General features: G+C 38.3%; 1 protein-coding gene across 1 annotated transcript in view; it reads left to right on the top strand.

Moving 5' to 3' along the window:
* The first annotated feature begins 6,064 nt into the window (after positions 1 to 6,064).
* Positions 6,065 to 21,611, top strand: part of IQCM (IQ motif containing M) — a 334,844-nt gene continuing 319,297 nt past the window's right edge. The window contains exons 1-3 of the mRNA XM_029234688.1: positions 6,065 to 6,077; positions 6,823 to 6,905; positions 9,062 to 9,329. Of these exons, the coding sequence (XP_029090521.1) occupies positions 6,065 to 6,077; positions 6,823 to 6,905; positions 9,062 to 9,329 (364 nt within the window). The remainder of the gene's footprint in view (positions 6,078 to 6,822; positions 6,906 to 9,061; positions 9,330 to 21,611) is intronic.

The raw sequence follows: 21,611 nt of genomic DNA, 5'->3' as shown, positions 1-21,611 counted from the left end.
TTGGGTCTTAATGCAGTGTGTGTTGTGAAAAAAATTGTTGAATGTGGACTTTAGGAGATGATAGCCATATGCCACTTGAAATTTGGGTTTTGCTTGGTTTTAAAATTCTTTCTGAAAAGAAATTAGAAATAAATTTTCTTTTCTTCACTTGTAAGTAATGTAATTGAATATAAACTATTTTATTTGAGGTCTTTCTCAAAGAGCATCTATTCACTTTCTAGCTTCTACAACTCTTTGCATGAGAACTAATTAAAGACTCTTAGTTCTAGCTTCCCTCTCCTGCTTCTCGTCTCTAAGTTTCTCTGGTCCCCTAACCCTTCATTTGTTTTTTAATGGTTTGGTGTGTGTTTGTTATTTTTAGCTAAGGAATTTTTTTCCTACAAAATAAAACTTAGGAAGAGTTCAAATATGTAAAACAGACAAGGTCTAAGCTGCTCTCATTGAAGAAAAGCCTCCAAGGCAGTGAAATTGATGAGACAGTTTTAAAACCACTGCCTGAGTCTGGATTTGATTCACTGCGTTATTTCTCTTTGGGATATTTTCTGTTTTAAATCTTATCTCTAATAATACAGTGGAAAGCCTTATATCTTTAAAGGGAAATTCATACATTAGTGAGCTGGCAGTAGGGGGTGTTGGTGATTTATTTTGGCCTGTGTCACAGTATTTTACTGAATGTCATGGCATTTATTTACAATTTTATTTTCTGACGTTAGGCTCTAAACACCTGGAAGGCTGGGGTACCAAGTTGTCTTATTTATTTCAGCACATTTAATGTCAAAACAGCATCTAGGACTAGTAGGTGCTTAACGAATGTATGCTGAACTGAGTCTCATTGAACGTGAAGTAGTGCTTTTTTAACACCTGTGAAATTAGGCATTTAGGCACTAAGTCTGACTGTATAAGCAAGGGAGGCCTTAGCCATGTGGCCGTACGTCTTTGTTCAGGATATCTTCTTAGTAAGTTGTCACAAAGGCTCTGAAGAATGCAACCAGTTTGTAGGAAGAATGGGAACCCTGTGATTAAGGGCAGTTATTTTTGTTATGGTTATAAAAAAACACGTTTGTTAGTCCCCAGGTCTTTTTGGATGCAGAAAAGACTTGTTTAATGATTACAATCAAGAGATAGCCAGTGGCTCATTTGCTGTCATAGTTTCCATAATTAGATCTTCTTCTGGTGTCTTCACTTCAGAGATTTACTAGAGCAATTATACAGAATCTATAAGGCATTGGGAGAAATCTGAAGTTTCATGAACTATTAATCATAATAGCATTAAACTGATGATATATGAAGAGTGAGTTTTAAAAATATATATAAAATAAATGTAAGAAAATCTTTTAGGCTAGTGAAATCCCTTGGTATTAGAGATTCATTTTTTTCCCCCATGGGAATGTTAATATTTGCACTCATGTTTTAGATAAGTTTAATATGACTATTTCAACCTCTTCATGAACTTTATCATAAAATATTTGTTATTGCTTATAATGATTTTTTATTGCATTTTGGGGATTTAGTAACTTGAAGAATCCAAAGTATGAAGAGATTTTATTATTTGCAAACCTATTAATTAATTAGTTTTGGGTAAAAAGAATCTATAATAAGACCAGATTCTTTCAAACTAATTTAGAAAGTTGAAATTTATCTTTGTGCTGTTGAAGAAATGAGGATTGATTAATGAAATTAATTATATAAACACTGTTGGGTAGTTGTTTAGCCCAATGATAGTAATACAGCTGTAACTACAGTAATAATAATTGCTCACATTTATTGAAAGCTTATTATGTGCCAGGCTCTGTGCTAAGTGCTTTGTAACCAAGTCCAATGTAACCCTCAAGACAGTTCTGTGCAAGGTATATTATTATTATCATCTTCATTTTACAAATGAGAAAATGAAGGCTTAAGGACAATAAAATATGGTTCATGAACAAATTGGAATTCAGAGCTAAACAGTATGACTCAGGAATGAGAGCTCTTAAAAATCATTTTATATGCTGTGGATATGTATTTGCAAATAAACAAAACCTTAATTATAGAATTTTTAACAGAGAAGGAGGAGACCTTGACAACTTCTTAATAACTGAAGTTATAATGTACACTTGAACATATAAAAGCTGCATGCTTACATACTTACCCTGTTGTGAACAAAGAAACAGAAGCCTCAAACATTATTAACTGGATGAATTTTTAACATCAAAGTTGTTTAATTTCTTGTAATTTTAGAATTCATTTGTTGAATATATACATATCCTTGGATATTATAAAAATAAAGAACACACTGTCTTTGCCTTTTCTAAGGCATTGAGATATGAGTTATCTGTGATGCCCTGAAAATTTAACTCTTTGGTTCCAAGGCTAATTTTTAGTTACGAGAGAAAATCAGAACAGCTGCCTCAGTATCTTAAATGGTAGTGAGGGCTCAGGACTGCTGACTTGGTGTCTATGCGTCCATGTCTTCAGTGGAACCATTTCTAGGTCTGTGTGAAATCATTCTCTTCTGGTGGTGGCTGCCTTTCTCTGCCCTTTTAAGAAAATTTCAGGCCTTGTTCTTGAGGTTCGTGAATATCAGGCACACTGGTCAACAAAGAGCCCAGCTAGAAAGAAAATGTTACCTTGGGAATTTAAACTCCTCTGTCAAAGGCTAATTTTTTGGTTAGGAAGGGGAAAATCAGAACGGCTCCATCAGCACATTACATTATAATGGGGCAAAGGATTGCTGGCTTGAAATGAAGGTGTCTTAGTCCATTCAGGATGCCAAAACAAAATGTCATAATGTGAGTGGCTTATAAACAACAGAAATTTATTTCTCATAGTTCTGGAGGCTGGGAAGTCCAAGATCATGGCATCAGCAGATTTGTTGACTGGTGAAGGCCTGCCTCCTCACTAATAGGCTCATATGGTAGAAGGGACTATCTAGCTCTCTGGGGTCTCTTTTATAAGGGCACTAATCTCAATCATAAGGCTCCACCCTCATGGCCTAATCATGTACCAAAGGCCCCACCTCTTAATACCATCACATTGGGCATTAGGTTTCAACATATGAATTTTGGGCGGACGCATATATTCAGTCCGCAGTAGAAAATGTCAGTGAGATAGGAGTACTCCACTAGGGTGACCAGCCAACCTCAAAGGTCTCCAGAACTCACAAGGAGTGCATGACATTAGGAAAAGCAGCAGATGTGTTAAAAACAAAAAGCAGCAAGCAACTCAGAAGACCAGCACCTTGTGGTTTCCCAGCCTGGTTGACTTTAAAAGGCACTTGGGCTCCCTGTGTCTCAGAGCTTTCCCTGCAAATGAAGACTAGATTATCTCTAAGGTCTTGCTTGGAATGAAGATGCAATGGCTTTTGTGAAGGTACATTTTCACCAAAACCTAATGACTTAATCATTTCGTATATTAATAAATGATATTGTTTGTCATGTGTATGACACATGGCAATATTGTAATTATAAGTAATTGTAAGGGAGGTTTGATTAGTCAGAAGAAGAGAATTAAAGGAGGAAAGATTTTCATGAGAGGAGAAAAAAAGAGGACAGTGTGTGGAGCCACACCTTGGAATGCCTCACTGCCTTTCCTCTGGGAACTAAGTGGTCTGGTTAGAAGCCCCCTCAAAGTAGATGTAGATTTTAGTTGAAACTTGGTGAAAGAGACAGTTTAAATCCCTGAATTCCTGTCTCTTCCATGTGAGGACAGTGCATCTTATGGCTTTGAATGGTAAACTTCGTATGAACCATTTTATGATTTACATGTGGTTTTGTGCTCTGATGTATTCAAAGAATATGTACACTTTTTCAGAAGCGTGTGTGTGAAGTCTTGACAACTACTTTTGGAAATAAGAAAAAAAAATCCATCAATCATTGTCCTTAGAAATATGTAGACAGCCCTGAATGTAGGCAGATACAGTGGCAAATGTGGGAGAACAGGGAGATTCGAGTTTGGTAATGACTTTACAGCACTGTCCATAGGTACGAGTGGAAGGAAGGGAGAAGAAAGAGAGCAAGAGGAGATGCTCTTTCTAGAATAACTGCAGTGACAATCTCATCCCAATGATGAGACAGCTTAGTAGATGCTTTCTCTCCTAACCCAGCACTTTTAAGGTGGGTTAGAGCCCAGTTGTTCCGTTCATTGCTAGGGTCTCCCCCAGGTTCAGTCCTCAGGATGTCATTGCCCCAAAATAACAGTGGCCTGTTGCCCAGTAGTCTACATGGTGAAAAACAAGGGGAAATTTTGTGAAGGAATAAAGAGTTTGCCTCAATGTTTCATTATGAATTGGCAAACTTGAAATAATTTTGAATCAACACCCAAAGATCTACAACCCAGTGCTCACCATTAATATTTTACTGAATTTGATTTATCACATATTCATCCATCAATCAACATACATATCATTAGTCAGAATTCAGTATTTGTTTATAGTTTTTCTTTTTTGATGTACAATGTACTACAATGAAGTGCAGAAATCTTAGGTGTATATTCATTGAGATATAATAATATACCTATGTAATCTACTGTGTATCAAGACATAGAACATTGTCATCTCCCCCAGAAATTTCCTTCATGTCCCTTCTCAGTCAGTCCATGAAGATCACTGTTCTGGCTTTTTTTCTCCTATATATTAGCTTTATTTACACTAGAACATAAGTGGAACCATACAGTATATGCTTTTTTGTGTAAGGATGCTTACTTGACATAATGTTTTTGAAATTCATTCATGTTGTTGTGTATGTCAGTAGTTTGATTCTTTTTTTTTTTTTTTTTTTTTTTGCGGTACGCGGGCCTCTCACTGTTGTGGCCTCTCCTGTTGCGGAGCACAGGCTCTGGACGCACAGGCTCAGCGGCCATGGCTCAGGGGCCTAGCCGCTCCGCGGCATGTGGGATCTTCCCGGACCGGGGCACGAACCCTTGTCCCCTGCATCGGCAGGCGGACTCTCAACCACTGCGCCACCAGGGAAGCCCCTCATTCTTTTTTGTTGCTGAGTAGTACTTCATTGTATGAAGATATCACAGTTTGTGTACTGTTCTCTTGTTGATACCCATCTGAGCTCTTTCCAGTTTGGAATTATTATGAATATACCTGCTGTGAGCATTCTTGTACAAGTCTTTTTTAAGTATAATGTTTCATTCTCTCTGGTAAAAACCTAGGAGTGGGATTGTGCAGTCACAGAGAAGGTGTATATTAGGTTTTTGTAAGAAATTGCCGTAGCTTTTCCAAATTGATTATCCTATTTTATATTTCCACCAATGACACATGAGGGTTCCAGTAGCTCCACTGTCTCACCAACATTGGCTGTTTTCAGTCTTTTTAATTTTAGCCATTCTGGTGGCCATGTGGTGGTATCTGCTATAGTCTGAATGTTTGTGTCCCCCTAAAATTCATATGTTGAAATCCTAATGCCCAATGTGATGATGGTATTAGGGGTTGAGGCCTTTGGAAGGTGATCAGGTCATGAGGGTGGAACCCTCACGAATGGGATTAGTGCTGGTGTAAAAGAGGCCCCACAGACCTTCCTGTTCCCCTCCACTATGTGAGGATACAACTAGACATCTACGACCAGGAAGAGGGCCCTCACCCGACCATGCTGCCACCTTGATATTGGACTTCCAGCCTCCAGAATTGAGATAAACAAATTTTTGTTGTTTATAACCTACCCAGTCTGTGGTATTTTGTTATACCAACCCAAACAGACTAAGATAGTATCTTATTGTGGTTTTGATTTGCATGAAGATGGAGTTTTTAATGGCTTAAAATTTGAGTAGGTGAAAAGAAGAGAGAGAAAATCTTGATCCCAAGGGTACTAAAGGAGGTGTAATTAAAGAAATGGGGAGCGTACAGGCCAGACTGAAAAGCTAATTTGATAAGTAATAGATTTAAATTTTACTGAGTCCAGGTTAGGAAGAGAAAGCCAAGAAACTTAAAAACGTCAGAATCAGCTAATAATAAAGGAAATATATAAGTAGGAAATCTTAGACGAGACTAAATGAAGGTGATGTATTCTATGTACACGCTATAGAATTCTATACATAGATCTGGGTAAAATGAATAAGAATCTTAGGAAAATACAGACGAGGGATGAGTTATCATTGTAGTGTTACCCACTTGTAGGTACATATATTTTTATTTCAATGCTATTCCTACTTAATAAACCTTTTGAGTTTTATTATGCAGTTATAATTTTATCAACTTGTAACGTAAATATTCTTGAAGAAAGGTACAGCCATATTAATTAGTCATGAGGTATAGAAAACACAGATAGACTTACTAATAATTTTTGTGTCCAAATCATGGTGTGTCTTCTGTATTTAAAGAACTTTCAGAACTAAAGGAGATATCAATTTTGTGTGTTTTCTTTGGTCTCCCTGGACTTTAATAATTTAGGATAATCTACTTAGCACTCTGACCACTGTAAGCTAATGTTTTTTTTAAAGTAAAATATTACATTAAAGGAACATTACATTAACTTCCTTTGCATTCACTTAAAACATCCACTTATAAAATTTTCTTTTTATAACATCCTGCAAATTCATAACTCTCCAGGGCTTCCCTGGTGGCGCAGTGGTTGAGAGTCCGCCTGCCGATGCAGGGGACACAGGCTCGTGCCCCGGTCTGGGAAGATCCCACATGCTGCGGAGCGGCTGGGCCCGTGAGCCATGGCCGCTGAGCCTGCGCGTCTGGAGCCTGTGCTCCGCAACGGGAGAGGCCACAGCAGTGAGAGGCCCACGTAACGCAAAAAACATAACTCTCCAAATTTCAATTTCATAGTTTTGCCATTTTTGGTTAAGAAAGTACATTAACTACATTAAAAAAAATAAACTATTTCTCTGTTTCAGGTCCTATATTAGAGATTCCCAAGCAAGATTTTTTTCAAGAAGCAAAAACTCTCATTGCCCAACACTATAAGAAAATAAATGAGGTTAGTGCTTTGCATTTATCTAACACTGTATTTTTCAGGAAACTAATAGCAATTTTTATATACTACAATAATTGATCCAAATGATTGCATGAACCCTAATAGATTTTGAATAGAAGAGAAAATGAAATCCTTACTAGCTATAAAAATTGATTTCAGATTGCATTTAAAAATTTAAAATTTAAAAATTTAAAAAGATTTTTCGGCTCTACAGCTTATTTAATTACATATATTTTAAGTTTGCACATTTAATTTAATTTTTAATGTCTCCTGTTGATGAATTATAACAAGTTTTTGGATTAAATATCTCAAGTAAATATCCCTGTCTAAACACTGTTAGGCAAAGCTAACAGATAAAATATACTGTGAGAGGCGTCTCTCTTATGTCACCTGCATGACATGCTTACCTGTATCTTCTCCTACATCACTTTGTATTAGGACTGTTTACTAGTCTAATAGCTCCTTGAGGGCAGTAACTGTCTTTTTTTGAATGTTGCATCTCTAGCAGTAAGCCTTGTGTCTGGCTCAATAAATAATTGCTTAATGGCATGGATTTGGAAGGTGAGAAGGAATGAAAGGGAAAGGGGTGGCAAAGAGGCAGGAGGGTGGGTACAGGGTGAAATTTTGGAGGAGAGCATCTACAGAGGAGACGGATAATTTGGGGAGCAGCTGCCATTGTGACAATGGGCCTTTGGGGAGACAGGTGAGGGCAGGGGACTTAGGATGGTTTACTGTGTGCCACACTATTCTTCTCCATTTTGAATACTTTAAAAAAAAACAAACAGAATTTTAAATAAAGATTTTAAGTATTTTTCCATGCTTACTGTGAGGGGGAAGAGGATTATAATTTTTACATATGTTTCTTTTGAATGGTCCTCTAGGCTGAGACTGACCATAGGTTTTAATCTTGTAATCAACATTGTTAACATTGCTTAACTAATTTTTGCCTCTAATCAATTAGAAGTATTTGATTTCACTAGTAGGCATGTGAGATGAAAAGTTCACTGTCTTCACAGTTAGATAGCTGTGCCTTAGAACCTTGACCTATTTTTAGAATTTTATCTAATAATAACAGCATAATATTCTACCTTTGGTTGCTTGGTAAAATGTAATACTAGTCTACTAAAACCTCCTTATTGGCATCTTCTATTTTTTTTTTCTGTGACCATGTCAGGTCTTAGTCGCGGCATGGGGGATCTTTCCTTGTAGTGCGCGGGCTTCTCTCTTGCTGTGGCACGAGGGTTTTCTCTTCTCTAGTTGTGGCATGCAGGCTCCAGGGCGCATGGGCTCTGTAGTTTGCGGCCCGCGGGCTCTCTAGTTGAGGCGCGGGTTCAGTAGTTGTGGGGCATGGGCTTAGTTGCCCCGCGGCATGTGGGATCTTAGTTCCCCAACCAGGAATTGAACCCGTGTCCTCTGCACTGGAAGGCGGATTCTTTACCACTGGACCGCCAGGGAAGTCCCCTTATTGTCATCTTGAGTTGGCAACAGCTTGAATTTGTCTAAATCTTTTCTTGTGGGGAGGAGGAGAGCTGTAGCTCTATCTGTGGGCCAGAGAATTACTAGACTAAAACAATTATAATTGTTTGGATAATTGCCTGTCAGAGACCTGGGACTGTATTATTTTTCTGTTGCTCAAAGCAGTCAAAATTAATAAGCAATTAAGTGATTGAAAGGATCTAAAATACATATTCAATTAGTAATATGCTTTTTTTGAGAATCTACCTCCATGTATGAGCAGTTATTTCTGGTTCAACAGAGAGTTTTGGGGGTGTTAGCATTTTTTTGACATTTGAAGATTCTCCAAAGATGGTTGAAAATAAATTCTTATATGTCTATTTGAAAACTTCTATTTTAAAATGGACTTTAAAGCTGTATTAGAAAATATCACATTTGAGGAAAAAATTACTATTTTAAAATTCATATATTTTTTAAGTTGAATGTAACCCTCATGCTTGTTAAGGGCTTTTGGAGAACTATAAAGGATAACATCTGCTTTATCTGATTATTGTCATGTGCTTTAAGTTAATCTTATACAGTAAGGTACTTTGTAAAATATATTTAGTGGATATAATTTTATTAATTTATTAACAAAATTTATTACATAATTTTTATACAGTTAAAATTAAATTTTATTAAATTTATTTTTGTTTTGTTCATAGAATAAAGTTCCAGGTACTTCTATAAATGTCTTTAGAAATAAACATCAGAAACCGAAATCTAGGAAATTCATACCTTTGGAGATCAAAAAAAAGGAAACACTTGATACGGTCCGAGAACTTCAGGCAGCATACAAAATGATTTGTTTTCCCAAAGACTGTTCCAAAAGTGGACATTCTGAGGAGGCTCCATCACGAACTTCTTTCAAGGAGCCACATATTTTCAATGTAAAAAAAAAATACAAGGAGTCTATAGATCTAATTGTGAAAGGTAAGTTTTTGGTGGAGCAAAGACATTTAGCAAGCCAGCAGGCAAAACTGTTTGCTTATGGTGTGCTTGTAATGGAATTTCCTTGTTCAAACAAAATCCTACACTTTAAATGTTAGCAGTGAAAGGTAGGGAGGCATGATTAAAAGGGCTGCTAACCTCTGGGAGCCACCAGATACTGAGAGGAGGGCATCCTAATGGGAGAGAGGAATGCAGGGGAACGAAACGGGTTAGCCACTTCTTCCAACAGACACTGTTCCTAGAGCATGCAGAGGCTCATGGCTCTGGATTCTGTTGTTGAGCAGGGTAGGTAGGGTAGGCAAGCTATTTGTGAGTGTGTCCCCCCAAAACCCTAAAGGGATTTTTGGGAGCTATAGAGTTTCCTTTAAGCCAATTGTGATAAAGGTTTATTCTCTTTCAGGAACTTGGTAAGGTGGAACCTGGAGGTCTATTTAAGCAAAGTTATACTGTTTTCTGAGACTAACTGGTTTTCCTGGCTGGAATGACCTCTTAAAGTACATTTCTAGTTATAAGCTTTCATAACTTCATCTGCATTTTCCCTCTTTTGTTATTGCTTATTATGTTATTCATTAATTTGAATTTTTTCATTCAGTGAGTGCCTGCTCTGTGCCAGGCAGTATGTTAAGAGTTGGAGAAATAAAGCTTAAAAGGCTCAGAGAGTAATGGTGGGGATAAATACTTGGGTAATTTCTTATCATATAGTGTGACAACTGCTGTACTACAGTCAGTACAAAGCATTATGGAAGCACTGAGGAGTAACCAACCAGATGCCAGAATGAAACTTTCTCAGATGAGATCTCATTAGAAATGGGTTTTAAGGAGAAGTTTGTTAAAGGTAGGTGGTAACAGGAAAGGCCATATTGAACCGTGGGAGAAAAATACTAAAGCTCTGAAGGACAAAAGAAAGTGATATGTTTTGGGAAAGGAGAGATACGGTAAGAAATGAAGTTGGGGAGAGGGGTGAGGCTAGGTTTTGATGTGAATATAATAGCAGACCTAGGAGTTGACCCTATGTGTAATGGAGAGCCAGTGATGATGGGGGTGAGGTATGACCAATTCTTTCTGTTTAGAAAAATAAAACTGGTGGTAGAGGCTGTGGAGAGAATGGTGCCAGAGAGATAAGAAAGGAAGCTGCCCAGGAAAGAGATGGTCCATGTAAAGGATGGCAGGGGCTTAAAGTAGGGCAGTAGTGAAGCATGAAGTGTGGAGGAGGGATGTTCCAGCAGCATTTCTCAAAGTGTAGTTTTCAGAACACTAGTCCTGAGTGATCCACCTTGACATAAGTGTTCATGGTAAGGTGAGTTTGAAAAAATGCATCTACTTCTTGGAGATTCATATTGAGCATTAATACATTGAAAACTCTAAGAAATACTACAGAAAAGAAATCTGTTTAATGTTTTTTAACCTGGCTATCACCAATTTGTTTGACCAAAGAATTCCTAAAGAAAGATATTCAGGTTTCTAGACTGGAAAGCTCAACAGACATCATTAAGCTGAGTTAGGAATTCAGAAGGAGGAGCAGATTTAGGGCAGGTGAAGAAAGGGATGTAAAAGATAACAAATTCAGTTTTAGACCTATTAAGTAGACATGCATATGGAGATAACCATTAGAAAGTTGGAAATGGAGGTCCGACACCTAAGAGAGAGATAGATGAAGATTCAAGATTGATGTTGTGGGTCGCTGCTGTACTGAAACTGTGGGGTTCATGCATTTGTTCAACTAACATTTATTTACTAGGTGAGATATAGAGAGATAAAAGATATGCTACTTGCCCTCAAGAAGTTGAAATTTGCTATATATAATTTGTGTGTGGTTGGATGAAGGAGGATAAATACATGATTATAGTACAGTGTGACCGACTATAATAAAAACAAGCTCTACCGCTTTGAAATCAATTGGAAAGATACCTGATTCAAATTTAGGAATAGGGATGGATTCCCAGGAGATTTAAAGTCTGGTAAATTTTGAAGGATGAATAAGTGTTAACTCAAGAAGGAAGAAAAGTCCTATCTAGTCAGAGCGTCTAGTGTCTACATGACAATGACTATCTGAGAAAGTAATTATAGTGTACTTGAGGGAACTGAAATAATTTTACATAGCTGACTTAGGATTGGGGAGTAATTAGAGATGAGACTAGAAGAACATTGAATTTTAACCTAAAAGTAATCCAGATGTTTTAAAGAAAAGTTGCAGTGGTCACATTTGCATGTTAGAACATATACTGGCAGCAGAGATGAGGTATGATGAATTTTGGAGGCACAGAGACCAATGAGGAGACAGTAACTCCCACGAGAAAGGATGACTTGAATTAAGGCAGTGGCACTGGGGATAGAACTGAAGGGAGAGATTTTAGAAATATTTGAGAAGTAGAGTTATCTAGATTAGGTCAACAATAAGGTGGAACATAACAGAGAAGGGCTGTAGGATTCATTGGCTTAGTGGTACTGAGTGGCAGCATGGAAACAGATACAGCAAATTAAAGGGTTGGAGATGCTTCTTATGTATGCAATAAACTGGAATCTAAACCGTGTATCTACTGAGCTTTGTAGCTCTAGGTGAAGAAGTTGGGAAACAGCATTATTAAAATATGTTGGTGGTTTGGGCTGCTTTTGGGAAGTTTTTATAAAAAGAGATGAAGTAAGAAAAGTATTGGCTGGTTTGCAATCAGAAATGAAAGAGCATAGAGAGGTACCAAGTATTTGGGTCCTTGGTTTTGAGCAAATATCTACTAAGACTTATCATTGTAGCAAAAGTCAGATTAAGGGTATGTTTTTCCCAACCCAACTCATTGTTTCAGATGACCTAAAGGCACTTACTGTTGAGAGACTAAGGCAGGGGGTAAAGAAGTGAGGATACAAAGGATATTTTAAAGCTATGTATAAAAAAAAGAACTTTGAATGTGGTTATTGGCATGTAGAATTGGAAGAAAATAGATTAAAACGTCTACCAAGTATTTTAGAGGATTTCGTTGCCAAAGAAACCATGAACCTTGATTTAATTGAATGTTCAAAAGTAAAATAACCTGGCTTTGTCTGGAAGTGGATTACAAAGGCTATACAGTTTCCAAGTAGGATAATAACAGGATGTGGCCAAGGTGCAAGGAAAAATCTTCCCAGAGTTGACCCGGGGTCAATGAAAAAGTGAACAAGGGAGTGCTGCTCAGAACAGAATCCTTGTCTACTCAGAGAATTTCCCCACCTGCAGCGTAGGGGACTTCTCAGTGCCTCCCCAGCAGAATTCCATAACTTCTTTGGCCTAGTGATTGCTATGCATCTTCTCATTTCCCCTTTCACTAGTGGAGTTTTTACTGAGGTTATCCTATACCTGCTCCACTACTGGCTGTTGTGTGCTTTTGGAGAAAGGTGGAAATAATTTATGAATTTGGTGCACATTATTATTAGACCAGAAGGAGCCACATCTGGGCCTGATGGAAAAGACTACAAACAGCCAGAGATCCTGGGCTCTGAGCTGGATGTAGTGCCTTGGTGGAACTTTGGGTTGTCTCCTTTGTGTCGTGTCAGAGGATAAGAATGGATATTTGATGTCCAAAAGGACAGACTGTGGCAGAGACTGGCTATATGCTCATCAAACTTATTATATCCTTTTCTTCCTGGGTACTTGGCTAAATTACATTTCTCATGTCCCTTGTAGTTACGAGGAGCTATATGACTGAGATTTGGCTCAGTGGATTATAGCTGGAAGTGATGCACATCCATAAAAATGTCTTGTGCTCTCAACATGGCTCTCCACATTTTCAAGTATAAAGACTCTTTTTCAACACTGTTAAAACAATTGCAATTTCACTCATGGGAGAGTGGTAAAAGTGCTTTTAATATCTGTTGCTTGAAAAACTTTTGTTCGGACATTGAGTAAATATACAAAACTTGGTGAGTGAGAAAAAATGGTCATGACTTGATCCCTCATGGAACTTGTAGTCTAACTGAAGAAACAGATATTAATTAAATCATCACTTATATACAGATTGAGAGTATAGGACATATGAATTGGACCTGGTCTGGTGGTCAGCAAAGGCTTCCTAGAGGAAGTGTCATTTGAGCTAAGATGTGAGAAATGAGAAAGAATTTCTTAGATGAGGAGTAATTCCTGCTTGGAGTTCTAGGCCATGGGAAAACTATTTGCAATGGCCCAAGTGAGGGAAGCACAGGCGTGCTTTCAGAGAAGTGCAAAAAGAACAGATGTGCCTGCAGTTCTGAGAAGGAGCTGGAGAGGGGTCAGCTGCAGCTGTCTGAAAGGCAGAACCTTGTTGTCAGTGATGCTGTAGGACATGTTCAACAACTGGCTGTGGTGGGAGGAGGGAGCAAGCCTAATCTGTGGTTTTTGCCGATTTCCATAGTGTAAATACTCTCACATAGCCGATTTCAAGCTACCAATATGACATCACAGATCACTGGAGTTGGGAAGAGATGCTCAGTCTGCTCTCTGGAGCATTTTGGCAAACACCGTCCATACATCTTGAGATCCTCTCGGCTCACTTCTTATTCCTTCCCCTGCTGTGGTGAGGTTCCTTCCAGGCTTCCCCAGCTCCTTCCTGGCTTGGGCCACCCACAGGAATGGGCTCAGCTCTGACACATGAGCAGCCCAGTAAGGGAGGGTGAGGGCTGATGGATAATGTTTCTTCCTTTCTTCCCCTGGGCGGAAGGGTCTCAGTTACATTCTATAAAGCTTCTCAGAAGGTCCCAAATAGTTAAGCAACCAGTCTCTTGTGGTGGTGGTCAACTCAAAAAGGATTCTTACATTATTTCTCACTTCTTTCTTGTTTTATTTTTTTCCCTCATTGTTCATTCCTGTTCCGTAAGCTCAAGTCCTTAAAATACTCCCTTGAAAATATTTTGGTGGCAAGTTGTCAGTACTTGCTGAAAGATTGGGGGTGGAGTGTGAGGGAAAGGAAGATCAAGGAAGGGTGATTCTTAGGCTTTAGGCCTGATGAACTGGAAGATAAGAATTGCCATTTCCTGAGATTGGGGAGAGAGAGAGATAGAGAGAGATGCAGTTTTGGAATAGGCAGAAACCCAGAGTTGAGATTTAGACACATTATGTTGAGGTTCTTTTTATCAATACGTACATATATAAATGAAAATGTCTAATAGGTAGTCTGTTATGTAAGTGTGGGCATATAGAAAAGGTTGGAGTCATTAACGTAGAGATCAATGTCCAGTAGAAATATGTTCAATAGAAATGAGAGCTACAAAAGTTGTAACTGAAAATTTCCTAGTGGCCACATAAAAAGTAAAAAAAAAAGGCAGGTAAAATTAATTTTAATAATAGATTTATTTAACCTAATATATCTAAAATATTATTTTAATAATTAGTATAAAAATTATTAAGGAGATATTCTACATTATTTTCATCTTAAGTCTCCAAAATCCAGTGTATATTGTAGAAATTGGACTAGCCACATTTCAAATGCTCAATAGCTACAGTTGATGAGTGGCTACTCTATCGGACAGCAGAGGTATAGATTTTATTTACAATCACAGACTTAGATTAGATCGTCTAAGAAGTAAATGTAGGTAGAGAAAAAAATCCAAGGACTAAGTCCTTGGGGGTTTCTAATATTTAGGGAATAAGAAGAGGAGTACTCAGCAAAGGAAGTGGAAAAGAGCAGCTAGGAGGGAAATCAGGAAAGTGTGAAATATGTTACTCATGTTTCAATCAAGGAGGAGGAAGGCCTTAGGAGGAGCAAAGAAAGCTCATCCATTGTCAGAGGAAGGCAGGGTCATGGGCACAGACACAGGCCTTTTGGTAGATTAGGTGGTGTGGTTGCTTCTATTTTTCAGTGAATTTAGAAGTGAGGTCTTCACTTGAGGATGGGATGGGAAGTATTGGAGTTCTGAGGTGTGAGGAGAAGGGTGAGATAAACAAAATCTGGGAAAGAGTGAAAGTTACTGGACTATGAAAAGATAGTTTGCTGTGAAAAATAAAATCCACGCCCCACCCTTTTTTAAGAGAAAAGAGAAATGATTGGGAGGTGTCAATAAAGATCAAGGAAGAAGTTGACTTTATCCTTAGAGTATGGAAAGGGTGTAACCCCTTGAGAGTTGCTGAAGAAGCTATGCCCTTAGGAAAATAAGAACCAGAAGATGGGGGAACATACAGAGACATAGCTAGAGTGTCAGTTTAGCTGATGAAAGACCTGATGTTTCTTAGGGCACAGTGAAGGGTTTTGGGGGTGATTCAAGGAAGGAGGAAATATTGAGGGTCTGTGGAGATTAAGGTAAACAGCAAAGAGAGTGAGAAGACTAGTTCTCAGGGTCTCTTAGAAAAGGTGAGTAATCCCATCTTAATGATGGTCTGTCTCTGGGACCAAATCCCAGCACCGTCTCCCCTAAGAAGCTTGGGGGCCCCCGCCGGCCCCCGCCCGCGCACAGCATCCTCAGTGGCCCTTCATCGTAGCGGTCCTGCCTGACTGGACCACACCGGCTCTGAGTACCTCTGGGTGTCTGGGGCGCTTGCAGGGAGAGGGGGTCGCCACCCAACACCAACACCCAACAAGTGCAATTAATGCGACCCGGGCCTTGGTCCTTCCAGAAGTTGCCGGGGTTCCACTCCTGGAGTCATGGAAAGACTGCAGGAAGCCGTCCGGTCGCATGTAGCTCCTCTTAAATGTAGAACAACGACCAAACGCCATAACCACTGTGCCGTCTAGGTCACCAGCCAGGCCGGAAAGGTGGCGGGGCTTTTCTTTTAGGGGGTTGTTCTCTTTAGTAGTTTGTAATCACGAGGCCAAGGTTTTGGGGGGTGGGGCGTGGGAGAAAGGAGTGAAGGATTGATTAGGAGCACAAGGAGGACAGTGGTCCTCCTGACAATCCTATTGTAGGCTCTGTTGAAGTCAGAGACATTTTACTAGGAAAGTTTGCATGTGTCCCACCAGACAGCTGTGAAGGGCTGATCTCAGAGTTTATATTTAAATTAAAATTGCAATTCATTTCTCCAGGTTCTTATCTCAAAAAGTGTATATTAAGTCTGTAACTTGGATCTATTTTTTAAACATATTTCCAATATTCATTTCAGTGTGAATGGATGCATGATCTAAGATATCAGTCACATTAATTCCAGAACTTGATTAAAGTTTGTGAGATTAGAAAGAAAAGTGAGTCCTGTGTGTGGGGTATATGTGCCTTTTGCTTATGCTGCATTGACAAATTTGGTTGCGTTACCTTCAATAAGCTGAACATCTTATGTGAGGACAGGACAAACATTCCTTGAATTTTATCCAAGGATATCAACTTTAAAAATACAATGTAACAATTATAATATCAAATATCTTTAGTAAATATGTACCCTGTGTTTGCATGTAATACATGCCCATATTTTTCTTAATAGAGCAAAATAAAAAAATATGAAATGATTTCCTTTCTGAGTATATAGCTATTCTACAGTGCTGCTTAACCAGTTTCTATTCTCATGCTGCCAGCAACTTATGGGTCTTGATAATTAGAAATCACATGTAAAACTCAATTTTTTTTAATATACATTAAATATTAGTTTATAGTTACCATATATTATATAGTGTTCATCTGTGTATGCATTCCCTTGGGAACAAAAAAATACATGGGTCTAATTTGAGTCGTTTAAATTTGAAAACAGATTTTAGTTAATCTCAATAAGATGTCGTGATATTCAGGTCAAGCAAATATATTTAGGGGATATTGGATTGTTCCTTAGCCAATTTGGAAAGGAGTATGTGTGTGTGTTCCAAATCACAAATCTATTCCTTTAAATATAAAATGAAGGCATAATGAATTTTAACAATGCTTTAAGATAAAGAATGTTCATGCTTTAAGATTAACAGTGTTTATAAAGTCTTTTATATTTTGGTGACTTTACGTATACTAGGATATTCACAAATATATTAATACTATTTTTTTACTCATTCTCACAAAATTATTTGGAGGAACTTAAGACCAGCTTCCATAACAATTTATAAGAAACGTGGAAGCTAGAGATTTTTTTTTAATGAAGTGGAAAAGAAAATTGAATTAGATATTACAAAGTAATTTGATTTTTGAAGATTTGAAACATATTTATCTTCCTCCATGTATGAAAACAGACTATAATTGAGGTATTTCTAAATGAGGGAATAAATTTGGGATAATGTCTTTAGAGATCATCATACAGAATTTTGCAAGTGCTTCTCTGCTTCTCTTAGCTTCTTTCTGCTTTAGATATCTATGTTTCTTCCCATTTCTTGTCAGGAATTTTCTTTTGCTTGTCTATAGTATTGAAGAAAGAACCTCAACAGAATTCTTAAAATTAGCAACTGAAAAGAATTATATATCCGAGCAGCCAATGTCTTGAACATAGTCTGTTCTAATTTATGCTTTTTCTCTTTTTGTACTGACCTTGTGAGCTCTGAAATAGAAAGATGCAGGATGGAGACTCAAAGTAAGACAGGAGACCCTGTGCCTCTGTAGTAACATGGTTTACCACATTGAAGTAGCCACAAAGTTCATAACTTTTAATAAATTAATAGCATCTTAAATATGAAAATTATTAAAAACATTATAAAGGATTTAGAGACAATAGAAAGGCATTCTTTTTGCCATCTACCTTCTACTAATTCTCTTACTAGCCCCGAGGACAGCTTACAGAGAACAGAAATCTTAGACTAGATTAGTGACTTAGAGATTTTCTGATGAAGCACATTTGTTCCATGCTTTGCATTTGACAAGGAACACAGGCAGAGAAGAGTTAGGAGGCTAGTGACATACCTTCCAGTGGGCAAGGGTCCTTCCTAGGTCATTTGTGCATAAGCTTATGTACAAGTAAATAATACCAACTTCTCTGAGGAGGTAAACTGAGAGCAAGTTGCTTCCTAGAAATGGTTTCCTGTTTGTAGTGAAAACCTTCTTCAGTGGACATCTGTTATTTTGGGTCGGCCTCTCAGTGTCTTTTAACCTGACCTCTGGTAGCCATACTCTGATTTGACTTTGGAGAAATGCCCTCCCACTATGAGTTTGTGCAATTTGAGCAGGGCTGTCACCCTACCCCCTAGCTCCAGGGTTGGCATGTGATTCAGGCACAGTCAGTGAGAAGGGTTCATTCTCCTGGCCACAGCGATGGGTGGAGTGATTGGGTTTAAACCAGCAAGGATGTTGTGAGCTCAGAGGTACCGGAGAACACAACAGGGAATTCCAGTCTAAAATCAACATGGGAGAGTGAGCTGAATGATGCAGAGAAATCAAGTGCTTATGACATTGTTGGAGCCTCTAGCCCAAGCTTTGCTGAAGACAAATGTTACCTGGATTTTTCAGTTTGTATGAATTTGTGAATTTTCCTCTTTTGAGAAAGCAGCATAGTTTAGTGGCTCCCTGGAACGTAGGAATTCAATGCCCTAGATTCAAATCCCAGCTTTCTCACTCATTTGTTTCTTCTATTTCTTTAACCTAACTTGGTTTTCTGGTGGTTTTCAGTGGTTGTCTGATGGAAACACCTTCCTCATCTAGTCATTGTTGAAAAAATTACACTTAAAGTGTGTGTAGTAGGCTGAATAATGACCACCCAAAGATATCAGATCCTAATTCCTAAAACCAGTAACTGTTACCTTCTTTGGGAAAAGTGTCTTTGCAGATACGATTAGATTAAAGATCTTGAGTTAAAGAGATTAGCTAGATTATTTTAGTGGGCCCTAAACGCCATCACAAGTATCTTTATAAGAGAAAGCCAGATGGAGATTACAGACACACAGAAGAGGAGACATAGTGTAACCATGGAGGCAGGGTTGGAATGATATGTCCACAAGCCAAGGATTGTGGGCAGCCACCAGAAGCTGGAAGAGGCAGGAACAGATTTGTCTATAGAGCCTCTGAGGTGCACAGCCCTGCTGGCACCTTGATTTTGGACTTCTGGCCTCCAAAACTGAGAGAGAATAAACTTCCGTCATTTTAAGCCACCCAGTTTTGGGTCATTGGTTACAATGGGCATAGAAAACTAATATAGTGTACTTACAAAACGAGGTTTCAATTCTAGACGTCACTTAATTTTTTTGTTATAATGAGTACCGAAGTGTGATCAGTGGGCTAATTGTTTCGACTTGCATTTCCTCATTCATGTATTTATTCAGCAGCTCTATTAAGCTCCTACTTGAGCCAGGTGCTGTGTACCAGCCAGGGCCGTACTCTCATGGAACTTTCAGTTTAGCAGCAGTGAATTACCCTTTCTCTCTTTTAAAAAATATAGATATTGTAGGAGTTTTTTTGTTTTGTTGTTGTTTTGTTTTTTCTGGTGATGGGAGTGGATAACCAGGTTTATAATAAGGAACACTGCCCTTTCCCTTCTGAGTCTGGAGCCAACTGAATTGAGGAATAAGACCCAAGAACTGGGCAGATGGAGATTGAAACGTTCATTTTGTTACAGAGAAAGCTGATGAGAGAATTTGGCTCTGGGTAAGTAGCCCGGTAGCTTGTTAATGCTCTTCTAGAATGAAACTCACCTTCCCAGTCGTAGGCAGTATTTGCCAGGAGCAACCTCCCACTCCTGCCCTCTGCACAAAGCAGCACATGTCCTCTAACTCAGCCTTGCAGTGCAGAGGAGAGTTTACTTGCTGCCTCCATGCTGGCAGGCTGGAGAAACACCAAAGGGACTAGTCAGAGTGAGGAAGCGGGCTGGTGAGTCAGGCCTTCTACTCACCAACCAAAGCCTTGAACTATTCTTTCTAGCTGTACCCTCATGTCTCTTGTATAACTGAGCTAAGAGAAAGAATAAATGTATCTGGGCTCCTCAACGAAACAAATTCCTAGCATCAGAGGTCACTATGTTACTAACTACTTGTGGGATTTGCCTAGAGTCTGAGGTTTACATACCTTTTGGAGGGTTTGGAAAAGGAACGGCCCTGAAGTGGGTTTTAAGGTAATGAAATCTTTTACTGAGTGGCATGTAATTTCCTCCTAGCAATGCTAGGCACTTCGGGACATTAAAAAAAGTGTGAGCCATGGAACATTTCCTTCCTTTCAATGTATTATACGTTGTAGCCAAGGGACCCACAATTATTTCTGTCCTACTTTGTGGAAGTGGGTCAAACCCAATCCCTAACATTTGTATTACTTTAACATTTTTCAGGCACATATCTGATCATCACATCCTAATTGGTAAATCAAGCAAAGTTAACTTTAAACATTGAGGCTGAATTTCTTATTAGAATCTTAGTTGTCTTTCTGAGATCGTACCTTTCTGAGATGTATATATATTTATATAAAAGAAATCAGCAGAGGCTAACTTAAATGACTTCCCTTTTTACTAATTTTGAAATGGAGTTATTTTTCTTTGCTGTCCACATAAGCTAAAGACTCTTGTTAAGATCATAATCACATTTCCAGTAAGAAGAAAACTCTTTTGTCATTTTGAGCCTACATTATTAATGTGTTCCCCTAACTTGTCCCCCTGCCTCTGATCTAAACCTGACTTAATCTTTAAACAAAGTTATGTCAGAGCGATTTTTTGTGTGTGTGAAAAATGAAAATCCTACACTTTTTTTCTAAAATCCCTCAATGCTTCCCCAGAGCCTAGAGTATAGAGGAAGTGAAGTTATGTATTTTATGCATCCCAACTATGAATATTTTTAAAAACTTGATCAGCCATGATAGAAGAAAGAGTGAATTATCTTTCTATTCTTTGTATGGAAAATACGAAATTTTTGTTGCATGAAGAAGTAACCAAACACTATATAGCCAAAAAAGTAGGAAAAAGAGTATTATAGAGGTATATCTGGTAGTTAGTTAACAAAGATATTGTTATTTTTCTGGATTTTGAAATGTTGTGATTATTTGTTAGTTTTTTAGAATTTGTCATTTGTGTTGATAACCACAAAAAACCCCCTTCTTTAATTCTAGCATTCACGTTCACACCTCGTTTTGTGTTTCTGCTTTGACAGACACTTCCTTTAGTTAGGCCCCACAGTTTTATGTTTCAGTCCCCAGAATATCTGACTTTACCACCGATGGAGAGGCAAAGTTAGAAGCAGAACGACTGGAGGCTGTGGCTGTAAAACAGAAGCAGTGAGATGGTGACTTGGATTAGGGTGATGGCAAGTATGTAGGGTTTGGGTTTGTCTTGAAGGTAGAACCTTCAGCAGGATTTGCTGGTGAGTTGGTTATTGCATGTTATTGGAGAGACAGAGAAGAATCAAAGATGAGCAATTCATCAGCAAATCCTATGGAAGTTTCTACCTTCAAATCAAATCCCAAAAATGCTTTTGCCCCAAGTCACTGAGGATGGAGATGCCATTTACCAAGATGGGGGAATCT

Source organism: Monodon monoceros, unplaced genomic scaffold, assembly GCF_005190385.1.
Source record: "Monodon monoceros isolate NGI ecotype Baffin Bay Population unplaced genomic scaffold, NGI_Narwhal_1 Super_Scaffold_20, whole genome shotgun sequence".
Lineage (NCBI taxonomy): Eukaryota > Metazoa > Chordata > Mammalia > Artiodactyla > Monodontidae > Monodon > Monodon monoceros.
This window is presented reverse-complemented; position numbering and strand designations above follow the sequence as displayed.